The sequence below is a fragment of the Balearica regulorum genome, chromosome 15 (genome assembly GCF_011004875.1).
Source record: "Balearica regulorum gibbericeps isolate bBalReg1 chromosome 15, bBalReg1.pri, whole genome shotgun sequence".
Taxonomy (NCBI): domain Eukaryota; kingdom Metazoa; phylum Chordata; class Aves; order Gruiformes; family Gruidae; genus Balearica; species Balearica regulorum.
Genome location: NC_046198.1, coordinates 13,122,628 through 13,138,854, shown reverse-complemented (window position 1 = coordinate 13,138,854; position 16,227 = coordinate 13,122,628). Strand labels below are relative to the sequence as shown.

The 16,227-nt window shown below is 42.3% G+C and overlaps 1 protein-coding gene across 1 annotated transcript in view; it reads right to left on the bottom strand.

Moving 5' to 3' along the window:
• Window positions 1–16,227, bottom strand: part of MAD1L1 (mitotic arrest deficient 1 like 1) — a 370,458-nt gene that overhangs the window by 178,314 nt on the left and 175,917 nt on the right. Inside the window, exon 13 of the mRNA XM_075767524.1 lies at window positions 7,626–7,682. Coding sequence (XP_075623639.1) covers window positions 7,626–7,682 — 57 coding nt within the window. The remainder of the gene's footprint in view (window positions 1–7,625; window positions 7,683–16,227) is intronic.

Below are 16,227 nucleotides of genomic sequence, written 5' to 3'. Positions count from 1 at the left end.
GGGTGGATGTAGCCTGGAAAAGCACAATACTTGCATGCATATTAATTATGCCTTTTGTACCTCAAGGCTGTGGCTACTATAAATAAGACCTCTGATAATAACCCTGTACCATTCATTTTCTTTTACTGAGTAACTCAGTATAACTCAGATTTTACAGTGACAACAGCAACACTGACAACAGGGCCACTCAAATCACAGCACCGCAGTGTCCTCTGCACAGGAAAATGATCCGCCTTTCTCCTCTGCTCAACAACTGAAGGGATAAAAGCCCTACCCCCTTCTCCCTCCCCAGTCCCTGCTCCACGTACAATCCTGCAATGCAAAGGTGAGAGCACATTATCAACTCTCAGCCTATTTCCGAGTTGAAAAGCAGAGTGCTCACCATCATCCTCTTTACCAAAAAGCCACCCATTGCGTTTGTCAGTACCGCTCAGGTTTTATGGGTACATCTGTAGCATGGAGGCCTCTCCAAACGACGGGCTGAGCATTAGATCACTGTCCGTGCATCCCATCTGAGCTTGAATTGCCGCTCAGTTTTGGGTCAGACTGTTTTCCCCGCAATCCGGCAGTACCTGTCCCGCAGGGAGCCCAAAGGGAGGAGCAGCAGCAAGGCAGCTCTCCGCTTTCGGCAGCTAGGTTTCTTCCTTGTGAAAGTCCTAACCCCATGTCAGCTGTTATTGCCTTCAAAGAGAAAATGAAAACAGTCCTGTTGAAACCAAACGGTGCTGCAGAGTTCCATAAAACTTTCACGTTAATGGATCCAACAGCAGGTTCAATTTGTGTAATGGGACTTTTAAACAGACCGTTTATTTCTTTTTAATTTGAAGGCAATGTACTATTTGATCCCATGTGCCTGGCTAGATTTTTAAAACAGAGATAAAGCACAAGAATTGACTCACTAAGTCTCTTCTTCCAACCTAATTAAAACAGCATTGATATTAACGTGCAGAAGTGTAATGTGCTGATCACCTCTCCAGTCTACAGCCAGTTTGTCAACACTCACCCACCAAGATCCCAAAGCTGCCACCACTCTCCCTACTTTGCCCACAGTCCCACGCAATAGATGCTTCTGATGTCACCACAGTTTTGTGGGTTGAACGTGAATTTTCCAAGAAGGAACGTGCAGCAGATGCAGCACAACCAACCAAGGCCATTCATCATTCCCTACACTAAGAAAGGGGAAAAAAAAAATCCTGTCTCTGTTCCTGAGAGCTCACTATATTCCTACACCGTGGGGAACAGCAAGGGCTAATTTTAATGTACTTGTTTACAACAAGCACTGAGAGAGAGCTCTCAGCTAGGAAAAGGAGGAGAAAAGTGCCTCTGAGTACTCCCATCCCTCTGTTCCAGGGTTTACTCTACCTGGAGAACCAAAGGTCTACAGTAAAAACACAGGGAGAAAAGATGAAACGGGGTGTTGATGACTCCTGCATGCTCACCCTCCTCGTTCCAACAAATCACATTTCTAAATTAACAGGACCATACGATAAAGTGAAGAATAATACACAAAGTGTGAAGTATACACAGAACAAACAAGCGGCAAAAGGCTCTGCTGAAATAAAACTACCTGATGGAGAAAAAGATGTCTCGGACATTTGTCACAAAACCCCCATATTTAAACCAAACAAAATTCACTGAAGATCTTGGGTCAAAAGCCATAAACGCACAAACACAATTACTGATAGCACAAAGCAGGGAGGCTTTATCATAGAGGAGCATAAATAGATCAGACAGAAGCAGCTAGCTGAAAACTGAAGGAACAGCAGCAGAACTGAAATGTAATAGTGCAAGTCCCGAACAGCTAGAACCTCTCCTACAAACCGAGTCTGCATCAGTCAGAAGCTAGAGAGGAGGACAAAGAGCTGGGCGGGTTAATCGATCACAGGATGAACATCAGTGTCACGTGGCAGTGGAAATGGGTAACGAGATTCTGTAATGGAAGAGCTGAGCTACCTCCAGGACAGAGAGGTACCTGCCTGTACTAGATGCTCCTGTAGCAGATACTTCTGTACAAGTTACTGGTGGAACATTGGCTGGAATGACGTGACCACTCTGGTTACTCATCTTCGAAGGAGACATGGAAAAAGGGGAAGAGATTTAAAGAAAGCTGCAGGATTCATGAGGAGGCTGAAGAGCCTGTTTTAAGACCGAAAGAGCTTGATTTGTTTAACCTAGACAAATGAAACGTTGGAGAGAACAATTGTTCTCTCTAAATATGTCACAGCATAGATATGAGGGAGGAAGAACAGTCACTGTAGTTTAAGGAGAACATTAGCACAAGAAAAAAATCGGTATTAACTGCACATATATTTTCAGTTGGAAACAGGAAGACTTCAGCTATCAGAGCCGTCTTTCAATGATAGTAATGAGACAAACAACCCAGGCAGTTTCAAGACAAGCCTGATAAATTTATGAACCAAGGTATATGCTGCAATTGCCTCATTACCAAAGAACTGGACTTTATGATCTAAAAGTCCTCTTCCAGTCTTCTGTTACTATATCACTTCATTCTGCATCAGCTTTTTTTGCTGTCTCTTTATAACCAGATTCATGTTTTTCAATCTGATCTGAAAACTGGATATTTCCCTAAAATTGCCTTACTAAAACTATCGCTGTGTTCATGCTGCTGCTCAGCTGAGGGCTGTGCTACTCATTTGTCTTTGAGTTTGCTAGTCTCACATAGGGCGTTAGGATAAAATCTGTCAAAAGGTAAGGAGATTTGGAAATGATGAAATGCACTTTTGATAGATGGGGACTTCCTGCACTGGTCGGTTGTCTCCTTTCCCCTCCCAGCCTGTTGGTTTTACATATGCTCCAGCAAAGTTTCATTTTTATTTATAACTACTGTGGTTCAGTACTGTAATCCCACATTTAATTGCCATCCCATTGTAGATAACACAGAGAATTTACATTTCCGCTAATGAACACCACTTTTGTTCTTGTGTCTTGTCCACTGTTTTTCTTGCTTTATGTTTAATAACTCTTAAACAAGAATTAAATGAGCTATATTGGCAAGTTATGCAGGGCAGGTCTTTCTATACTGAAGTTCACTTTTTTTCATATTGTCATTTTTATCACCTGTAAAGTGAAATGCAACAGAATTTTTATCCTTGTCAGGTATTTCTCTTAAGTATCAAAAGTTACAGTTCTTAAACCTGTGGAGGTCTGACATAATCACTAGAAAGTAAAGTCTTTCAGTAATAATGTAAATGGTTTACGCACTGTGTGGGTCTCTTGCTGTTTACGTATTGATGCCTACTGCGATTTCCCCAAACTCTGCAATTTTTCCATCTTGCTTTCCAGTTAACAGCTAGTTCCCAACTACCTCATGCAGTGTTCTCTGAGCTGATTTCTTTCATGTGTCTTCCTTTCTGTCTTCATTACTTCTCCTGATAACCATCAGTGCTGCTAGTCACTGACATTTAAGTTAATCCTAAACATTATGGTTTCATCAGACTGAACACATGATTTGGCTCCTTAACTGTTCCTGACCTGCTGCCCTTAAGTAAAGGTCTCCCGTTCTTTGCAGAGGGTTAACACACACTTTTACTCAAGGCAAGGGGCATTCATTATTGTCATTTTAACATATCTTTATTTCTTCTGTAAGGCCACTCAATTTATGCCATTCATTTTGTGATGGCTGCATTCTTGGACTTCAAATCTTCTTTACCTCCCACCCTGCTAAGCAATTCTTCTGATTCTTATATCCATCCTTTTTAATCTGCTGGAGGGTGAAATATAATTTGTTCCAATGAGCAGTCTATAGATTTCAGAGCCCACACGGGCCAAGCTGCCTTTTGAAGATGAAAGGCAAAAGATACCCAGAGCACCTCAGGGCAATGAAAATACAGGTGATACTTTTTTAATGCCAAGCTGACTTTCCTCAGGGATTAATGATGGAGAAAAAAAAAATCTTGACATGAATGCCCCCTGCTACAGAACCAGACTGAAAGAAAGTGTAAGATCAGGGATCACAGCCGTTGCTTGGATGGCAAGCTTGAGCCAAACAATTTCCTCCTGTCTATAGAGGGATATGAAAAAGGCAAATGAAAATTAGAAAAACTAACATATCTCCTGCTTCCCTCAGGGGGAGAAAGAAAAAATCATATAACAAAAAAGAAAGCATTTTCCACAAAGAGTATTTTGGAATGAGTGAAGCTAGCTTTCAGCTCTACGCCAGTAGAGCATTAAACTACCGTACCATAAGATCCTGGGACCACGAAACAGGGAGCCATGTGTGTGAACTCTACAAGTAATCTCCTGGCACATCCTGGAGATAAAGATATCTGAGCACTAGCCTTGATAAAGAAAACTTCCAGTGCTGATAAAGGTGTCAGAAAAGTGCACATACATACACAAAAATTGCAGTAAAGTGTGCTTAGGCACCAAAAAAAGAGACTCACGGCAAAAAGCATTCTTTCTGCAAAAAAACAAAACACAAACCCCACAGATCTGTGGACAATAAAGTCATCTGAGCCCTGTCAGACTGGTGACTCTGTTATGTACCACCTCTCAGAAGACTGGGCAGGCACTGTTCCCTTGCAACGGGAACACACTCAAACTGTGAATAAAGGAAAATAAGTAACTGAAGGTTTAGAGGGAAAGAAAAATCAAAAGTTTCATTGTTATAATTACACAGCACAATGATAAGGGTAATTTTTCTTAAATCAGAAAATAAATTCAAGGTTCAAGTTCCCTGAAGGATATAAAATATTAGAGGATTTTTTATGGTTGTAATCACAAACTCATTTCTCCAGCCACTACTGGCCGTGTCTAATTAGGGCAAAGTATGTTAATGATACAGCGGCACAGCCCAGAGACGTCTTCAGTTGCAATATTAATTGCATTTAGGGAAAGAAGCATGAATTGTGCTTATACAAGCTAATTAGTATGGGTTTGCTAATTAATACTGGAAAGTCAAACTGCTTTTGTCTTGTCAACTGCAATTAGCTGAAGATGTTTAAATCTGAGTTTTGGGGGTTTTTTTTGTTCTTCCAATAGTAAACTCACTTTAGCTGACAAGCAATGAAATCAGGCGCTGGAGTACTCAATGGCAGCTGGTGCAGCAAGTCCATCTCACCTTCCTCCACCAAGACCCTGTGCCCTGGCCTCGCAGCGTCCCCTCTAGCAAACGCTACTCGTTGTCTCACACAACAAGGGCCCTCTCCTCCCAAGGACGCAGAGACAATAAGTCTCTTATTGAGACCATGATTCTATCAGATTTACCCCACAAGTATTTTCCTCTTAAATATAGCTATGTAAAGAATGAATTATCTGCCAGGGCATCTAAGATACTACCTACCGCATACAAGAAACCTCATCAAACTCATCAGCGAGATCCAAACAGCTAGTTCACTGGCCCCAGAGCAAATCGCTTCATTTCCAGTGCTCTGGGGAGGATGGCAAAGCCATTACCGCTCTTCAGGGTGGCAGTAGAGATGTCACCTCCCCAGAGGTTTATCCCAGAAGCAGCCCAAAGACCCAGCAGACTGTATGATAGCACCTGACAGGTGTTTATTCCATGTCACTTAGGGCCATAAACCTGTTTGCAGAACGGCTGATGAAAAGCAATATCCACATCTGTCAGCACTCAGAGCAGGACAAGCCCTTCTGCATCCCCCCAGCCGCAGTGGCTTAACATCAAACTAATGAGCAGCAGATCAGGGGTGAAAAAAGGGGAGAGGGATGAAAAGGAAGGTGAGATGACAGGAATCCAAATCAGGCAAACAATTCCTCAAGCGTCAACTTTAAAGGAGTCTGAAAATAAGGCCATCCAGGTGAGGCACTGATCTGGAGAGGGAGGGAAAAAAACCCCCAAACCATGTGAAGAACATTTTGTTGGATGGCAGGGAGTAGTGTAGGGCTGATGGTATAACCATGGGGAGCTTTGGGCAGGCAGCTACTGGGACAGCGCCATCCGAAGGGGACAGACCTCTGCCACCCCTAGCATTGTACAAGACAAGAAGTGACACATCTTTCCCTATCAGGGAGATTTCACCTGGGGATGGAGAAGAATCACCTACCACCAGTGAAAGGAGGAGCTATAGTGTCAGGTTTCTCCAAAAAAGAGGAAAAACAGTCTCTCTTCCTCTGTTTGAAGCAATTTTCTTATATTTACTGAACAAAATTCAAAATAAAGCCCACCCCTCACAATCTGCAGTCCATCGTCTAAAGCCCGACAGCATACAGCCTATTCCTGTGAGACTGATGGAAGCTTTACTGGAAGATCACAAGACCTACAGTTTTCCACTGAGCAGCCCTTGGGAATACGGACTGCTTCTTTATCCTCTGCTGATGGAAGATGCACAATGCCAATTAATGCTTTAATGCTGGAAGTTCCAGTTTCTCCAGCTCTCTGCTAGCCTGTTTAATATGACAAACTTTTGAAAGCAAACAAATAACTCAAAATCCAGGCTTAATGAGCCAAAAAGAAAAACTTTGAAATGTTTTAAAAGAAGCACACATCAAAACATTTAAAACATAACAGCAAATTTATCCTCCGATAAGTCCAGTGAGCCCAACACAAAATTGATTGTATAGAATTTAAAACTATAACAAGGCAGCATATAATGAGATCAGATGGTAAACAGGATTAATTCAGTTTTCTTTGGAAATATCAGTTCTGACCTGTGTCACCAGAGAAAGCAGCTGAGCATACAAAAAAGTTTGCCCACGATGTAAGACCACCCCAGAACCCAAATCAATTAACACTCTCATTATGGAAAATCTGATGTTGAAACAGCAAGGAGTACAAATTTAAAAAAAAGAAACAAACAAAAACTAGCAGACGTATGGCCACCTATTAATAGTACAGCAGGGGCAGGTCGGTTCTGCCCTTCAGTGCCCTGGTAGAGTTAAGCAGAAGACTTTTTAGACTAGCGTTAGCCCTGTACTTTATGATTTGGATTCTAGAGCAAAGGTCTGTTTAACACCTACTTACTAGCCAGTGATGCATGCCCATTTTTTCTTAGTAAGAGTAAAACACATCTACAGAATGAATGTCTACATCGTGGATACTGCTCAGGTTTTTCTTGTGATTAGAAAAGTTGCGGGAATCCCACAACTCAGCCATTAGCAAAAACATTGGTTCACATTACAGCTTAATGCTAACACCTCATTTATTCCTGAATATGAAGAATTGTATACAATACTCATGAAGCTGCACATAAACCTCCCTACTGACTGGTCTTCTGGCCTCTGTTATTTTTGGTCCTTGAGGGAATTGCCAATAAAACTGACAAACCCAGCAGAAAATTAACACATATTATAAAAAACTAGTTTGTGGTAATTCTGTCACATCTCATCTGCTTGTCCTTTGCACACTTGAGGCTGAATCAAAGGCCCCCAAAGAAAGGAGTTAATTCAGTATGAAATTAAATGCTTGCTTCTGATCTAGAACTGCTAACACAGAGAAAGCAAATTACCAAAAAAAGGAAGACAGACCACTAGATCTCATCCAACGCTTGTTCCAGGTGAGTACGGAGACAGAGAGTGCCAAGACAAACTTTTACAATGCTATTCATTTCTGAATATTTGGAACTGATCCACTGTTTAAATGAACAAAACATTGCATATGTTACTGCTCTGTAAAACAATTTAAAAAACCCCAAAAGATGAACACTTACCATCTCTGCTCTTTGCTTATGATTTCCCACTTCTTCCAGGACCTGAGACAGCTGAGCCTTCAAGACAAAAAAAAAAAAAAAAAAAGAGAGAGAGAGAGAAAAAGAAAATGAAGTCTAGGACGTATTTCTGAAAGTTTAATAAGACTGCACTCCTTGCCCCTCCAACCAAAAAAGCCACCAAGGGCACCATGATTTTCACGGCACTGAAATGGAATTGTAAGTGTTGGGTCTTGTTCTGCCCTATCAGCGTCCCATCCCGTGAGACAACCCTGTCCCAAAGAACCTGAAGCCTACATAGAGAGGAAAGAACAGGTTTATCACAGAGAAGAATTCCACTGGATTACCTATCCCAAATTTCAATCCCATGGTCCAGTCAGAGAACTTCCTCTCCATTTCTTTGGAAGTTGCAGAAAGAGTGGTCTAAACCCCACCCAATTTTGCCAAGCTTATCTCTAGAGAAAGAGGAGGCTTGGTCCAGAGCTCCTGTAAAGTACCAAGAAAAATCTTCTCTGCAACATAACCCTACTGAATTTCTGTGAGAAAAGATCCCAATACAAGTTTTTTTTCTTTTTTTAAGAGAAAATCTGAAATGTAAAGAATCTTAAACCAGAGCAGAAACATCTTATGTTATCTCCGTATAATTTGGGGAGAAATGGGCACTTGACTCAGAGGATGATCTTTCACAGAGTTTTGTTTACGAAACAAGATTTTAAACAAAACGAGTATTTTGGAGATGGTTAAGAGAAGCCACGTAGACTACTTGAGTGCTATCACTTCCCACATCTTTTCTTTCCCAACACTTTGCTAGCCTGCAATCAGCCTTTCTCTGGTTAGCAGAAAGCCCAAAAAATAGTAACAACTGATGACGGAGAAGCTAATTTAAACAATGTAAACAGACAAGAACTAAAAAAAACAAAAACAAAACAAAAAATCCCAACCCGAAACCGAACAAAAACCAAACACGCACAAAAAAATAAAAACTTTCCTATAAACTAATTCACATAATTTCAAGGAGATATTCATTAAAACGCTCTGGAGTCCCTCTAACAATCTCTCGCCACACATGAAATGAGCCTTTTGAGTACTACATCCAAAGCATAAACAAATAGCAAGCACTTTATTACAACGAAAAGGAAAGCATTAAGCTTTGAAAGCTAACTGCACTGAAATGCAAGCAAACAAAAAAATTACAGTCTCAGGGTTCAGCACAGCAGAAGTTTAATTTTGTAAACAACCAACCAAACAGTTCAAGGCTTCCCTGGCCCCAGAACTCAGCGGAAACTGAAAAACTTACCGATTCGTGCTAGGCAGGGCCTGGGATGATGTGACATTATTTAAGGAACAGACACTCAAATAAGTTGAAAAGGGTTTTAACACAAGCCTGGGACCTGGCACCGGGAAACGAAACACGCTCATTAAACACCACGGGAGATGCCCGTCCCAACCAAACACAGAGTGCATGTACAAGTGACAAGAAAAAAACGAAGTTATCACCAAGTTTGATGCTGAAACATCAGGAAACTATAAAATTCGCCGACATCTGGGAAAGACTTTTTTCCCACTACTACTGAATCGGGTAGAATTATACCAGCAGGCTGGAGCCAGAAGAGAGTCACATGGAGAAGAATTAGAAAACATCCCCTCAGCGATCTTATTTATGAGAGATGCTAGCGCAGCCCTTGCAAAACACTCCAAGACCATCTGAATATTTTTTATTAAACATCGCCCCCCCCCCACAACTTTGCTCTATATTTATCAGCTGTACCTATATGAAGGTGACCTTTAGGTGGGAACTACTGGCCTATTCTAAACTAGAAGAGCTATAAAGAATTACATATTTGCTTACAGTAGCTACCACTCCTGCATGTGAGGGTCACGTCTCTGTTCAGCCTCCTGTTAGTACAGACATCTCTACAATCATGGAGTAATTTAGACTGGAAGAGGCCAGTTCAATCCCCTGCTCAGAGCAGGGTCAGCTACATCAGGATGCTCAGGGCTCTTGGTCAGCTGAGTTCTCAGTATCTCTAAGGAGTTGAACTCCAAAACCTCTGTGAGCAACCTGTGCCAAGCACTGGTCACCTTCACAGTGGAAATATTTTACTTTATAATATCAAGCCAACAGTTCCCTAGGAACCTGTTTAACTGGATGGATAGAAAAGCATTTTAAAGTACAAGACCTTGATAAAATTCAGGAAAAAAAAAAAAAAGGATGGAAAAGACCCTCGCACATTTTACCTCAGAAGGAGGCTGCAAAAACTTTTAGACAGGAGAGAAATAATACAAAAGGATGGGAGAAATGAGAAATACAAGCAGGAAATATTCCATAATTTATCTTATATATGATATGGCTTGGGGAAAATAACCAAATACAAACCTCTCAAGCCGCTATGCCAGCAGAGACCTCGAGCCAACCTGAACAGCAAGTCCAAAACAGCAGCATGGTAACAGCAGATCAATATGATTTGGAGAAGCAATCAGATAAGTATTAAATCACAAAGTAGGTTTTCTTCATTGCATTTATTTCTAGGCAGCTCATCTCAAAGGGAAAGAGTAGCTAACTAGTGGGAATTCAGAGAACAGCAACTAAACTTACTAGATTGCTGGAAGAAATGATTTATGAAGATTAAAAGATTTTTAACCATATGGTTTGACTACAACTCTCACAGAAGAGCAAAAGGGACATATTTAATGCATTCAGAGACGTTACAATGATACAGCTGGAAACAAGGCGGCTTTTCCAGCACAGCTGATGCTGGCTGATGCGCTCGCAGAGCGGAGCAGGGACCCTCCGACCGCTGGCTCCCGGCTCAGGCAGGCACGGAAGAACAACACAAAGCCCAAACTTTCCGTGGGGTCCCCTGTGCCTGCTCTCGCCTGGCTGCGAAACAGATGATCTGAATGCTTTATCACATCCAGTTTGTAAACATTAGCCCTACCCCAGACTTTTTATTAGCTTAAATCAAATATTGAACCTAGCTCAGCTGTTAGAGGACAGCTGCTTGCGAAGTGATTCACTGCCATATTCCTTGTAGGCCACAAGAAAATACAGCCTAATCACCAGCAGCATGACCGATGCACACATCTTTAATTATGAAGAAGAAATTAGGCTCTGAACTTATCCCCACATCTCACTTAATCAGAGTGCCTCGGAGGAGCTGCCAGCCACCGCAGCCACGGAAGGAAGGAGCTGCAGAGCGCCCTGGACCGGCACCTGACAGCGCGCTGAGCCCCTGTACCCAGCCCCACTTCGGGCATTTACCGGGAAAGACCCAGAAGAAAGACTGTTATGTTGTTTCCTGGAATTTACCTTTTCAGGAATGAACTGTTGGATGTCTCGGTTCAATCATCTCTGGCCGCCTGCAGCCAAGAAAAGCGGGAGCAGTGACCCTGCGGGCGGTAAGGAGATGGTGTGCAGCAGTCCCTGAGCCCTCTCCAGCAGGCACGGGAGCGTGATCTGCTTGCCAGTCCCATCTCAGAGTCTCGCACTGGAAAAAGCAATGTCCTACCTAGATGTAGCTCAACTCTGGCTAATGGGCTTTTTGATTGAACACGTTTGTATCTCAGGAATCTCTCAGTAGGAAAGACTTGCGTGCTGAATTTTCAGACTATGCGTAAAAGTTAAGTTAAAGCTCCAAGGAAATTCTCATTACTTAATACACATGTTAAATTCCCACGGATCGCTGAGCTCAAACATTAAGAAATCTGATAAGCAAACAGATATTAAGAATCAGATATACAAATACCTGTGAAGTCCAATTTGCCCACTGAAGGCAGCACAACCAGGTAAAAGAACATCAAGTAGCAAAGCAGGGGAAGAAAAAAATCTCTCAAGTATTCAGTCAATTACTTTAAGTCTCCAAAAAAAAAACCCTTTTTTGGGTTTGTCAATTCAAAACATTCATCTTACATGACAACACAGTTTAATCTACTGTCAAGGCTACTGTCATCCTCAAAAGAGAGCGGCCGGAGAGGAAAGATAACCCGTGCTCCGGCCTCGCCGGGATACAGCAGCTCAGGGCTGAAAGAGGAGCAGGAACGGTTTCGAAGGAGAGGAACCGATTCAGCTCCTGAGGAGACATTCCTGAATCGTTTAGCTTGCTTCCCTGCATCAATAATTTGCCTTCTATACCTTCCAAAAGTCAGCCTTCACCAACAATGCTGGAAGAGGTTGGTCAGGGAGGGTTTAATGAATGAAAGTAAAGCAATCTGGTGGTTACGACGCAGGTGTTAACACCGATTGCATCAACAGCCCCGCACACTTCTCTGGGGGCTGAACGTGAGCCGACTGCCCTGACCGATAGACAAGCAGCTCAAATGTGAGACTCGCTTGTAGGAAAAAATTAGCTACTCAATCTCTAATGAACAGTCTTTCTCTACACAACAATACCCTCCGCTCTACAAGCAATTAGCAAATCGAAGCGCTCTCTTTGTGGACCTGCATTAATTTACTCCTCGATGTTGCACATTAAATAGCTCATAGGTACAGCACAGCACAGTAGTAGCAACAGCCAAAGCCATAAAATTAAAGCTTGCTTCAAAGAGTTAGGGAAGCAAAATTATGCGTGCTGCATACTGGGAATAAATCAAAACAACCTTCATTTGGAAACATCATTTTGGTCTTATGCTTTCATCAAAAAACATGATTATCTTAACAGTCACATTAATACAACGTGGGTACTTTACAAGGGAGAGAAACAAGCAGCACATCCACTACCTCAAATTAAAGAGAGTCATTTTTATTCTTCCTCATCAGGGTGAAATACCTGGGAATATACATAGCTGCCTATTCCAGGGTTGCACTTTCCCAGCTATAAATCCTGACTGCGGGTCCCCCGGAGGAAGGGCACTTGTTGGCAGGGCAGCAGCACCACGGCGCGGGAGGGGAAGAGGAGGCGGCTCAGCCTGGCAGAGCCGTAACGCAGCTGCAAACCATGGCATTTGTACTGCCTGCCGAAGCCCGAGATACCCTTAGCAGTGTTTTATATGCAACAGTTGTATGCAAATTCAAGTCAAGTGTGATGACTGGCAAATTTAGGTATAATGTTAATTAATAGCTATTTCAAATTAATTAACTTCTAAAATAAAATCTTGCCTCTCCTCTTTGAGAAAGTTAAAACATATTTTAAACTTACAAGGATGTATCGGCTTTCAATCACAGAAATATGCAATCTGATGTGTTCTAACATGCCAAATCATCGCAGTTTCCTTGTGCTGGCTGCCCTCCATTCCCTGGGTAATTTGCCAGCAACTTATTTATCTAATTACTTACAAAAGAAGACATAAGAGGAAGCTCCTCAGCTCAAGCTAGATGGCCTTAATGTGTGGCTGAAGTGTGAGGTGACCTACAACACAGGCCAAGGCAGCATCTCTTATCTGTATGCTATAAGCTGGGGAAGAAAGGGAAAAAAAGCACAACATCGCCTCTTTCTATCAGATTCAGGAAATACAAGGAAAACACAGTGCATCAAAGCTGCAGCTGAAATACAGAAGGAAACCCCAAAACATGGTTGCACTCCCAGGATAACTCTGATAAGGAAAGCACTGATTGGAACACTTAGAATTCAATCATAAATTTAAAAACATATAGCTCTATGCACCATGCTGATGAGTTACATGGAACAATAGAGGAATATCATGAGAATACTTTGAAGCGACGGTTGTAATCCCTAATTCTCTCACAAAGATATTTTTATAAGATTCTGGCTTGTAGTGAAAACAGGAGGAAAACTTTGATTTCACCAAAGCCACAGACAGCTTACTTATGCGGGTGGTGGAGACTGAGACAGAAGTAACTCAGCCGCCTGCAGTTAGACTTTGGTTTATTTGCATACTGTGATCCTGCATATTAAAATATTGTGAGAGCTGAAATGAAATTTTCATTAGTGTTCAATCTGAAAACTCACCCGTGGGATTCAACTTTCAACAGTTAATGCATGCATTTGCCTGTTTATCCTTTAAAGTTCTATATCCATTTATACTATGCTAGCCGATACCTTCCGCCTTCAACCCATGAGCACGCCATTACCGCAGATTGGTACCAGAACAGTATTGTTTTAGTATCTCTGAAGTGCACTACAAAATCACACCGGGTTAAATGGTAATATTTAAAATATTCTCATGCTTTGTAGATGAAATTACTGGTCTTTCATAAAATTGCATCAGTTGAGATCACAATCAGTAAGACAGTTTAGTATCAGACATCGCTAAATAATTTCCTTGCTGCTTTACAAATTCTGCTGTTCTCAAGAAAGTTCTCCTGGTTATAAACTCAAATGCATATCCTTTATAAAGTGGGAAATAACAGCTACAAATAAACTCTTGTGTTGTCTCAAAAGCATCAAATCTACCATGTTACCTTAGAGAAGCTGGACTGAAGGTGGCAGAGGGCTCAGTCTGATGCAAAAGTGAAGGGGAAAATCCCCCAACAACTTTGGAACGTGTTTCAGAAATTTATATACAGTGAAGCAACATTGACTCTGACTTGCAGAAAGGCCGCAATAGGAAAAACAGAGACCATTACTTACTGACATCATTTATATTACATGGATAGGCTCACAGATCAATGAAAAGCATGTGTCTCAGGCCACAGCTTATGTGTTTTTCCATGTAATTTAGTCCTTCTTAATTTTACCCCAAGCAAGGACACAAAAGACAGGAAACTAGAATGCCTGTAAGCAAGATGTCCCTGCATCTCCAGGGACTCGTGCTCCTGGGCATCGCAGCAAACTGCAGCACCCGGGGACCGAAGGCAGAGCAGTGAAGGGTGTTTTTCATCCAAAAAGCAAGAGCTGCTACTTCTTTGAGGACCAGTTTTCTACTGGATGTGGTGTGCAGCAGGGAAATGCCGCCCCCAAGTGAGAGACAAAAAGCAGCTGGTTACCAAAATGAAGGATGAACAAAGCAAAGGCTCTTGGGTGCTGAACAAAAAAATGATACTGCAAATTGAAAAATTGCTGAAGTCATAGTTATAATTACTGAAGATACAGGGAAAACATCTGCAAGATATGGGCTCCTGTCAACACACTATCAAGATTTACTGGACAAAGAGATAATAACCAAACCTTTCTCTCGCTCTTCAGTCTCAAGGCCAGACCAATCTCTCTCCTTCTGTTTTAAGAGACAGAGTCACTTAGTATTGTCAAGAATTCCTGACAGTAAACTTATTATAATGAAATCACCCCAAATTCTTACAGGTTATGCTATAAGAAAGGGGTGTAAACAAAGTGCCTGTAGCACCACTGATAGGAGGAAGACAGGATTTCAAGCCAAAATTGAGCACGTCTCTATTCCTGGCAAGTCACTTGTCCTACCTTAAAATAAGCTGCCTAGTTCTGCAGCAGAGACCTGGCTTTTGTTCCCACTCTGCCTAACAACTGCTGAGACAGCCAGGGCCAAGTACTAAACTCTCTGAAACTCCATTAGAGAGGGAGGGGAAAAAGACAACACAACACTCACTCTGTAAAACCATCCAAAACTGTTTGACCAAAGGTAATCTCTGAGCACAAGCTGCCACTACTGACACCACACGCACCCGATGGGCCACACCACTCGGGCAGTAAAAGGATTAAGCACCATATTGATGGAGAACTTGGGCATCTCCATGTTCAGAGGTGGCAGTAACCTAATCTCCCTGATCCTCAAAGCAAAGGTGACCTTCACGACTGCAATAAAACGTAAAACTTGGAGAAAGATTCTGAACTTCTCAAAATCTATTCCATCAACACTGTTTGCATAATCTCCCAGGCAGATGCTGTCAGGTAAGGAACACAGTACCAAAGCAAACTGGGAGATGGAAAAATGCAGAGCATTGTATTCAGGAAAGGATGAGTCCCTGGAGATCGGACAGCCCTATGCCAGCCTGAAACACTCATAAAACAAGCAGGTAGGTAGAAAAATAAGGGGCTCGGGTGTTACTGGATTTTGTGTGTGATAAAAAAGCATCAGATTTGCAAAAACATCTCAAGACAAGAGCAAGCATTTGTTGTTTTACTCTCTGAGCTGCAGCTGAGGTTGAGGCAAGATTGAGGGGCAACAGCCGAGCAACTCCTCTCTCCTCCTGTTTTCCCTTGATGTTTTCATTCCGCACCTTGCTAAGACGGAGCGCAGAGACCAAAAGTTTAGCTCGGCTCTGTTGGGAATAATACACTTTTGCAATAGGTCTCCTTCCCTCCATCCTAATCAAATGGTGCTGCAGCCCCTGGGGAGAAAATACATTGCCAAACAAAAAATGTGAGTTTGCAGCTGCTTCCTCAACAGCAAAGGGCAGCCTGACTGATGAAACTCTGCCAAGCCAATTGCTTCGAGCATTACGCAGTCGGCCAGTACAGCATCTCCCGGACGCACACGAGGGACTGCCAGATGCTGATGGACTCCCCAAAGGAGACACTCCCCATCTCTGGGACACCCATCAGAGAAGCCTCTGCCACTAATATTCTCTTTGTGGGCTCAGAAATATTCCTACCTCTGAGAAGCAGCTGAGTGTGCAGTCATAGCAGGGGGTCCCTCCTTCACTGCTCTCCCAGCAAGATGTTAACACAACAGCAGAAAGATAACCTGCCATAAAATCTGTCCATTGAGGGACGACCACAAATCTCTTGCCAGG